This window comes from Acanthochromis polyacanthus, chromosome 22, assembly GCF_021347895.1.
Source record: "Acanthochromis polyacanthus isolate Apoly-LR-REF ecotype Palm Island chromosome 22, KAUST_Apoly_ChrSc, whole genome shotgun sequence".
Taxonomy (NCBI): domain Eukaryota; kingdom Metazoa; phylum Chordata; class Actinopteri; family Pomacentridae; genus Acanthochromis; species Acanthochromis polyacanthus.
The window spans coordinates 21357671-21367166 of NC_067134.1; the positions used below are offsets into that span (position 1 = coordinate 21357671).

General features: G+C 38.4%; 1 protein-coding gene across 1 annotated transcript; it reads right to left on the reverse strand.

Moving 5' to 3' along the window:
• Window positions 1-219: 219 nt before the first annotated feature.
• Window positions 220-6602, reverse strand: LOC110953618 (chloride intracellular channel protein 5-like). The gene is made up of 6 exons (XM_022197717.2): window positions 6379-6602; window positions 3907-4016; window positions 3015-3140; window positions 2822-2928; window positions 2558-2739; window positions 220-2481 (listed from the first exon to the last, which is right to left on the reverse strand). Exons 1-6 carry the CDS (start codon window positions 6433-6435, stop codon window positions 2317-2319), a joined length of 747 nt encoding a protein of 248 aa, XP_022053409.1. The 5' UTR covers window positions 6436-6602; the 3' UTR covers window positions 220-2316.
• Window positions 6603-9496: the final 2894 nt, after the last annotated feature.

Sequence of the window (9496 nt, forward strand, 5' to 3'; positions counted from 1 at the left end):
ATATGTGCAGATGAGGTCGAAGTTTGGATAAGAACAGAGGGTGGATTTACTTGCACAACACACCTAAGATAACACGCATTTTCATCCACAAATCAACATACTTGAAGGCGGTTTTGCGTCTCTCTCCACTTTTTTTTGCATGGGCACACCACATTCACACGTCAGTGTAATGTATGCAAAGATCAGTTTCCATTGAAAAACCACAGCCTTCGAGCTCAGTCTTTGAGAAAATAGATTTATTATTCAAATGAGCAACACAGTATACACAGTGGCTTCGAGGTTCTAATCAACAAAAAGATTATGAATAAAGCTGCTGATCATATACAGACATATCAATCTCACTCAGAGCAGGAAAAGCCTTTGGAAAATTCACATTCTTATTATATTTAAACATAATTTACTGTACAAACATAAAGAGCTGAAGGCGGAGGGGAGCTTGATTCCCACTAAGGCACTCGTAATTAAAATGACATTCACTACCATCAGTGTGCATTAAATCACACGACAATACAACAACTGGATGGTTACATTATCTTTTTGGTGATTGCATTGAGACAAATTTTCAGATTGAATGTATGCTTTTAATCTGAAATACTAAGACAGGCCTTTTTAGATAAGGACTGACAGTATAGCTTGTGGGCTGTAAACTGTGTTGGGAGGCTATAAAAATACAGAAAGAGATTTGTAACTTCAAAAGGAAATGTGAAACACAAAATTTAACAAGTCAAATAAAATGTTCATTGCCTCGTTAGGAAAAGAGACACCACATCTCTGAAGTCTACCAAGCTGACACTGCAGCAGTAAAAGACTTTGGCTGAAACACATTCCTACCAGTGCTTTCCAATAACATCCTGCAGTGTGGAAATACATTAATCCAAATCATACATAAATGCAGAAAAAAGAAAAAAACATAATCAGACCTTGTTCTATGCATCTTATCATTCCTGTGAAGGACATTTATGACATGAAATAGTTAGAATTTAATTAGTGAGTGGATAATACCTCATTAGAGATTGGAAAAATACACCTGTAGCACTAGCTTCATTAGCAAAACTGTATTCTCTCCTCCAACTTTGACACCTCTGTTTTCACTGTTTGCTAACACCCATCTTCCTAAATGTACCCATTTCTTCCAAAACGTGGGTTCCTAATTACAAATAGACATAAAGAAAATATTATTTTAAATTCCTGTCCAACTGCTGTCAGTTCAACCAACTAAAATTCCAACTGTTTCCAGCTAAAATTAGCTAACTCAGCTAGCTGTAGCTGTAGCAAGCTAGCCGAGTAAGCTAACTTTAGCTTCACAAGCTACTTAAAAATGCTTTCTCAGTTTGTTTCTATGTCATTTCTTTATAAACAAGAATCAACAGAGACATCTTTAATGTGCACTTCAGTGCTACATTATGCTAAAAGACAGCAGCTAGTTAAGTTAGCTCATGTCCTGCTTCTTGGCTTTTTAGCAACACTTGATAAGGAAGTAAGCTAATTACTAATTAGCAAGACATGCTAACATTTACAGCACAGGTTGAAGTAGTTAAAAACAAATTTGAAGTGATTCTTTACACTTTTATTTAATTGTGTTGTTCTTTTACCACTTTGCAGTTCTCTGTTTAATTTGCATCATTAAAGTTAATCAAATGAAAGATGGGCTCATTATCATTTTTTCCCCCACTTAATCTAACTTGTTCATGTATGTTTGTAGCTTCAAAATTAGGCTTGTAGACAAAAGCAATTATCGACATTATTATTTTTTTTAAATTCTGTGTTTTGTGCTTGCAAGTATGAACAAGAACATCTTAAACTGACAAACATTTGTCAATTTACAAGAAAAATGAACAAGAAATGGATAAGGAAGATCTTTTCTCTTTAGATTTTCTTTTTTTAGAATGTAAGTTGAAAAAAGAATTGCAAAGATGTACACAGATGATATTCCAAATTCTTTGCATACGTTTTTTCTCCTATTACAGCTCCATATAAACAGATTCACCCTAGTGAAAAATCCTTGCTGTGGTTCCTAATGCATGATTTGACAGTTGTTGTTTAAAGGTGGAATTTAGCTTATGGTCTACTGCAAACTAACAACATTTATTTTAATAAATAAAAATCACCTTGTGTTTTGAAAAATCACATATATAATCATCACAGTCTTAACCGTTTTCAAGGCATCAGACTTGTGATGACTCATTTCGGAATATTTAGCAATATTTACTATAGCCCTATTAGTGTTTAAAATGACACATCGTGTGTCAAGACTTTGATTCAATTGATTTTTTAAATAGAGACAAAAGTATTTTAGTGCTTGTGGTTGAGGTGCGTTCATTTCCCCAGCCTCTTGGCTACGTCCCTGTAAGCCAGCTCGATTTCTGCATCAGCTGGGCAGGTGTTGGTGAACTCGTCTCGGTCGTAGGCATTGCCAAGGTAACGCCACACACCTCTGAACTGAGACGGGATGTCATATTTTCTGTATTTCTTTGCAACCACCTGCCAAAAACAAGGTATTAGCAATTTCTGTGATCAAATTAACCAAAAGGAAAGAAACTGCTCCACAGCTGGTTACCTTGACAACATGAAGTTTGGGGAGAAGATTGCAATCAGCCAACGTCAGCTCATCTCCGTCCAGGAATTTGCGGTTGGACTCTCCATCACCGCTGTGGCGCCCAGACTGAACTTCTTCAGGCAGTGGACTCATCAGATACTCATCCAGGTGAGCCAGGGCCTTGTTCAGACTCTTCTCCAACGCTGGAACACAAAACACAGATCGTTAAAGATGCTAAACTACTGCTTCTGTTCAGATTTTAATGTTTCCAGATAGCATCCTCACCATCATGTTTATCTGGCCTTGTGTTTTTGACATATGCTGAGAACCTGGCGAAGATGTCATTTCCTGCTGTGTTGGATTCACGGTTCCTGGCAGCGAGTTTGGGATACCTGAGGAACAAGGTGTTAACATGATGTCAGGGTGTCGGCCGCCCTGTTGTCGCATCCCATTTGTGTGTTTTGTGTGTGAAGCCTACTTTGGTGGAGACAGCTCAGCCTCCAGGTACTCCTCTATTTTGTTGACGTCGGTGAGAACCTCTCCCTGGAAGCTGATGAAGGGCGGGTGTGTCCCCGGTGCCAGGTTGTAGAGATCGACTGGTTTCCTTATCAAAGTGGAATCATTTAATAATCTCTTCCACACATATGTTTGCCAGTGATAACATTATAGTTTGCAGTGAACTAATGATCGCATAATGCAACTCATTTCTCCATAACAATTAAATGTTCTTCAGTGTGAACTGCAGAGAGTTTGTTTATTACTGTCAAGTATTTCTCAAAGCAGCACTTGGAGTCAGAGGATAATTAAACACGTCTTAAAGCCGAAAGTGCTGCTGTGTAGGTTTATGCACATCTGCTAAGAAATGTACACTTTGAAAAGCCACAAGGAGCAGTTTTTGAGGGCATTTTTTCCACATAATTAAATAGGCAAGTATATGTGGATTTATTTTAAGGGCAAGAGTACAATTATGTAATTTAGGATTATAAAAAAAAAACCCTCAATTCCTCACTGTACAATGTAGAAAGATTTTGTTGAGAAATGAATAAGCTAGCATACCATACAAGAACAAGTATGGAAGTGTGTATCAGGTGTTTGGACATATATAGTTCCTGTATAAACTGTCAGTGTAGTTAAAAATCTTGAGCCAACCTGTTTATCTAAGGGAAACATCTACTGTAAACTGATAATTGTGTCATGCCTAAATGTAAAACTTCAGCAAACAGTTGACTAACATGTAAACAAATTGATCCTGGAAATACAGTTTCATATGTCTTACTGATATGAATAGCAAATTTGCATTCATTCATCTTCTAGACTTGTCTTTTACAGCATTTTAATGTGAAAGAATTATGATAAAATAGCATTTTTACCTCTTTAGGTCAACAGTGGTGACATTGAAGACGACTCCTTTCAGCCACAGGATCATGAAGAGCCTCTGGGAGAAAGGACAGTTTCCAATACTCTCCCCATCACTTCCAGCCTGCACACACACACACACACACACACGGTAAGTGACTAAGACTGCACACAAATGTACTTTATGACTGCGTACAAATCGTCCCGTGTGTCTGTTTGTCATGCAGACAAACACGTAGCCTTGACACACCGCTGACTGACCGAACGCTGCATCAATTACTCAAATCACTGACAGTACACATGAAGAGGAATCAGTGCCTTTATTTTGAACTGTTTGGGTTGGGTTCGTGTACATAGGATCAAACGTGCTGGTTGAATCCGCATGTGTGTGTATGTGTGTATACGTGTGTGTGTGCGCAAAGCTGCAACAGGACACTGTAATAAGACCCCAAGTCCAACATGAATAATCCACAGTGCTTCCATTTGCTGCCTCACTGCCCATTTGGACCTCCAGTTCCTACATAGTGTTGCACTTCCTATGTATTAGTCATATAACCCACTGTCCTACCATGATGTGTGTCTTTCACCAAAAGTATACATGCAATAGATGTTTATCTGCCTTGTTTTGAGGATTCCTGAAGAAGCAAGTGCGGATTTATTGTATTTATTACAGAAAACATCCGTAACATATGTTTTAGTGGACTATAAGCAAACTATGTGGTGCTGAATGAAGCATTTTTACATTTTCATGCTGCTGCCATCTATGACAATTAGAAAATCACTCAATGTTACATTTCCATTAGGAATGTGGCTGTTTTAAATCAGTTGTAAGGGAAGTGATTGGCTAAGCAATAGTATTGTGTAGCACATACTTAAAATGGTCAACAAAAGGAGCTCAGGCTTGCAAAATACTAAAAGGTACAGCTAGATGCTAGTTCGCTTAGCATAAAGCAATACAGTCTTCACCAAAATGTGTGCTACCTACAGTGATCCCTTTTTTGAAAAACAATAACTTCTTAAAAAAATGTGAGATTTCTTTGTTTCTTTGAAGCCTTTTTTTACACAGAAAAAGTTTGTTCAGTGTTTATTTTTTTATATACAGTCACAGTTTGCTTTTGTTTACACTACAGAAACACTTTGTCCAGTTTAGCTAACAGCTCAAAGCTACAGGGTTAAGTTAAGAAACAATCAACGTTTGGGTTGAAATACACCAGTGCAAACACTAAACACCAAGCTCCAGTTGTTTTCTACATTCCTAGAGTGGCAAAATCTGCCAAACGAATGGAATAATTTCACAACTTTGCAGCCTTTTCCTGTGAAAAGGATGCATTTTGTATTGTGGATCAGAATTGCTATCCTAACATAACCGGTGTAAACCTGCAGATGAGAGGTTTTTTTTAAAAACTAAATGAATAAGATTTAATATTTTAATCTAAAGTCTGAGAGTTAAATTTTAAAGTTTTGTTTTTTGTTTTTTGTTTTTTTAACTTTTGAACAGACAATGGCTAGCCATTTTAACTAGCTGCCGTCCTCTTGTTTGCAGTCTTGATGCTAAGCTAAGCTAAATAGTTACCTGCTCTCGCTTTGTATTTTGACAAGTGGTATCCATTTTTTCATCAAACAATATATTTTCAAAATTGTCACACTTTAGATATTTTAAGATTATTTTTAGACTCAGTTCAAAAAAGGAGTAGATTTTCACTCTATGTAAATATATATGACTTGCCTAATGAGCTACAGCAGACTCATTAGGCTGTCCCACTCAAATATTTAAAGTACAACTATTTGTATTGGTTATATTCACTTAGAGACACATGTTTATGCTGTAATGGAAGAAAACAAAGGCTTATCCATAGGACAAATACCTCAACCTGGTGAATAGCATCATTATGTTGGGGAGAGCATGCATATTTAAACCTACAAAAACACAACAGTTGAGCATAGAACATTTCAAAAGATTGTTGAGGCATCAGTGGACTTTTAAAAGATATCATCTATAAATGTATCTACCTTTTGTCTGATATTTTCAATGGGACATACAAATTTGGTTTGCTTTTCTTTTTCCCCTCATTTGACCACATGCTGAACATTGTGTATTAATACACACAGATATAACTCCACACACAGACCCACACTTACTGTATCCTAACCTTAGATTATTTAAAGCTGCTGCTCTCAATACTGAAAGGGCCCCAGTAATAATTTAGTGGCAGAGAGAAAGAGAGAGATTGTCTGTGCACGTGGGTGTCAGGTTAACACACGGAAAAATCAGCATGCAACAACAACAACATGGCATGCACACGCTTAAAGGAGCCGCCAGCCCACAACACAGCTCAGAATCTGGTGGTAAAGTGTACATATGCAGCTTAAATTTGACTTAAATAACAACTATTATGAGCAGAATGCCTGGTGAGATTGCAAAAATTGACACAAAAATTAGATTTAGAAGTCACACAGGACCAAAATACACACACTCAGAGCCCCACCTTGACAAATAGTTCAATATCAGGGTCCTTGTCCTCCTCGACTGCAGTATCCGTCATGGTCAAGAAAAGAAGCGCTTTGTTTGTGTGTTTTGTGTCTACAGTGTCTGTGTGTTTGTTTGTGTGTGAGCTGTGTGAGTTTCTATCCCAGGTCCAGTCGGGGAAAGCAGCTCGGTCCCATAGCAGCGCTGTCAGGCTGTCAGCTGAGGATGAATGCAGGGTGAGTGTGACACTGGGTGGGAGGGAGAGAGGGAGCGTGAGGGGTTCAGTTTGTACCCGAGGCCTCAGTGGTGGGGCGTGACAAAAATAACCCCCCTGTGGTGGGGCGGGACGGGAGGGGGGTCAGCAGGGAAAGGGCAGAGCAAGTCACCCAAGGGTGCCGTACACCACCCACCTCTTCCACTGTGACTGACAATGAGCGGATGACTTTGAATCACCTCCTCAGACTCATCAGCACCCATCAGGTCCCACGCTGTCCGTCTGGGTGCACCCACTTGGCCTTTCCCCGCAGGGTGACGTCAAACTCTCAGAGAGTTTGTAGGAGGTTCAGGTTCTCACTGGGGTCATATGTGATGGGTGGGGTGTGTTTGATGTTTACTGGCAGCTCGGATACACGTAGTTTTTCATCACGGCAGCACATTGAGCAGGCTTCAGCAGCTAAATGCCAGTGAAATTTATATTTTTCTACTTGCCCTAAAAAAATTGCACAAAAAACAGCAACACCAACCAGCGCTAAAGCCTAGAATGAAATGATCCTACTATCAAACATCACCAAAGTTACACTAAACATAAATTTATCCAAAGATTAACATCATTCTCAGTAAAACCTCTACGTACCCCCAACTACTGAGTGACATTTAATGAAAACTGCAGTTGTTTTAGGAAGTTATGGAGCATTTTTTAACAACAAAAAAGAAAAAATGTATTTGTGACTTTTCTTTATCCCTTTATGAAGAGTTTTCTATTTCATCATATATGATATTTGTATGATGTACTTTTTTTTTCAAATACAGACTGTTTATTATATATAATTGCTGACACTTAGCTTTAGCTTTTTCCTAGTAGTTTGTACTTTCAGCTTTATTTTTCATAACAGAATTAATCCAATCTGTTTCTGGAGAAATGTTCTGCCATTTCTCAATGAGTTTTTTTTAACACTTGTTTGCCAGAGGGATTGTGTTGCCTTACGTTTTTCTTGGATTAAATTCAAGTCATAAAACACATTTTCCCAGGTCATAGTTTTAATCCGCTTAAATGTCAGTTTTGTTTCTTAAAAAATTACTTTATTGAGTTAAGTGAAGTTGTTCCTTCATTCAACTTGTCATTTTAGGTCTGGTTTCAAGAACTTTTTCAACTTTAAAGTGGCATTTTAAATTCAATTAACACAAAATGACATTAAATAAACTAGAAAAGATAAATAGACTAATCACTTTTTGATCATTTACAGCATTAAAGCTAATATATTCAAGTGTCTTAGCATAAAAATCATTCGGCTTGTGGATACTTTGGTGCTAGACTTCGGTCTTTGTAGTCCCTCAGAGTTATATTGCTATAATTTGTGTAACATTTATGACCCCTGCCAGCTCCAGTACAACTGGACTTTAGCGTCAAACGTGCTGACTGTGTTATTAACTCAGTGTGTGTTATGTAACATTATTATGTATCATCTTTATATTATAATGCACTATACTTAGATGTTTTCATTCAGTATAGTGAGTGTGTTACAGCATGATTACTGTAACACACTCATGCGTGTTCACATGGCCATAGGAATCGTCCACAACTATCCCGGTACTGAGTCAGAACATTCCTGTCAGTTCAAGTTAACTTATATTTAGAAGCAGAGTAACATCGTCCAACACACACATAGAAATGACTGACAAACTATAAATAGAAGTGTGTGTGTGTGAACAGTACAGTGAGGTGAACACGAGGCCCAAACAATGGAGCATAAAGTGACAGATCACAATCAGAGTCCACATGTACACATATAAGGAGATACTCTCTGACCTTGCACACTGGTTCATCTGATAGGAATGTAATTATGACTGGGGTTTATGAGGCCTGCATGTTGCTAGAAAGTCTGATAAAACTGGGAGTGTGTGTGTGTGTGTGTGTGTGTGTGTGTGTCTTGACCTGTGCATTTTATTTATTTATTTTTAATTTAACTTTTATTTTACCAGGTAAGTTAGTTGAGAATTTGTTCTTATTTTCGACCTGTTCAAGAGGCAGCATACAGCAAGATGAACAACAGGTTACATATACAGCAAATCAGACAGCATTACAAAAACAAAATACACAAAGACTTTTAAAAAAAATAGACAAGAGTGATATGTATGAGAAGAGTTTTAAAGACTTTTGTAGAATGTTCCTGTCATTAGCAGCAGAAAACTGAAATGAGAATCGATTGAGAGTGGTACGAACTTTGGGGATGAGGAGGTGAATGAAACTGTTGGAACAAAGAGTAGGGGTGGAGTTATGAATGGTAAGTAATGAGCTTAGATAAGATGGTGTTTTACCAAGGAGCTTGATGCTTAATGTGGTCAAGTGAATTTATGTTTTATATAATATTGGAGAGTCCTAACCTTAATGTTAAACTTATCAGATACATTTATAACACCAATCACTGCTGTTTTAATCAGTGCAGCATAAAATCAGATTACCTCATGACGTCAATCCAACCCCTTACCTTAGTGAAAAGTGTGACCTTGATGCCATTGTTCTCAGCCTCAGCTTCCTCCTTCTCAGAGGCTGATGATGAAGACGATGAAGCTGAGGATCTGCGTGACGAGTTCATCTCCCCAGTCGGTGACCTCCTCTCCCAGGCGGCCACTTTGCTGCCCACTACCTCTCTCTTCTCCTCTTCCTCCTCTTCATGACTAGATCCCTCTGATTCTGATTTCTGTCTCACTTCTTCTACCTCCTCGTCGCTACTGGATCCCTCAGATCCCTCTTTCTCTCTTTCCACCACTTCCTCTATCTCCTCTTCATGACTAGATCCCTCCGATCCCCCTTTCCGTTCGTCCTCGTGGTGTGAAGAAGACGAGGAGGATGAAGAGGCCGAACTGCCTCGCCTCTCCTCTGAAGGACGGTCCGGTGCTGGCAGAGATGGTGCATCTGG

Bases quoted from the DNA above. Each gene is read 5' to 3' on its own strand.
- LOC110953618 (XM_022197717.2), bottom strand. From the start codon at position 6,435: ATGACGGATACTGCAGTCGAGGAGGACAAGGACCCTGATATTGAACTA. The intron at 3,141-3,906 runs GTAAAAATGCTA...CACTTTGATAAG, and splicing joins ACCACTGTTGACCTAAAGAG to GAAACCAGTCGATCTCTACA. The intron at 2,482-2,557 runs GTAACCAGCTGT...TGTTTTTGGCAG, and splicing joins CCAAACTTCATGTTGTCAAG to GTGGTTGCAAAGAAATACAG.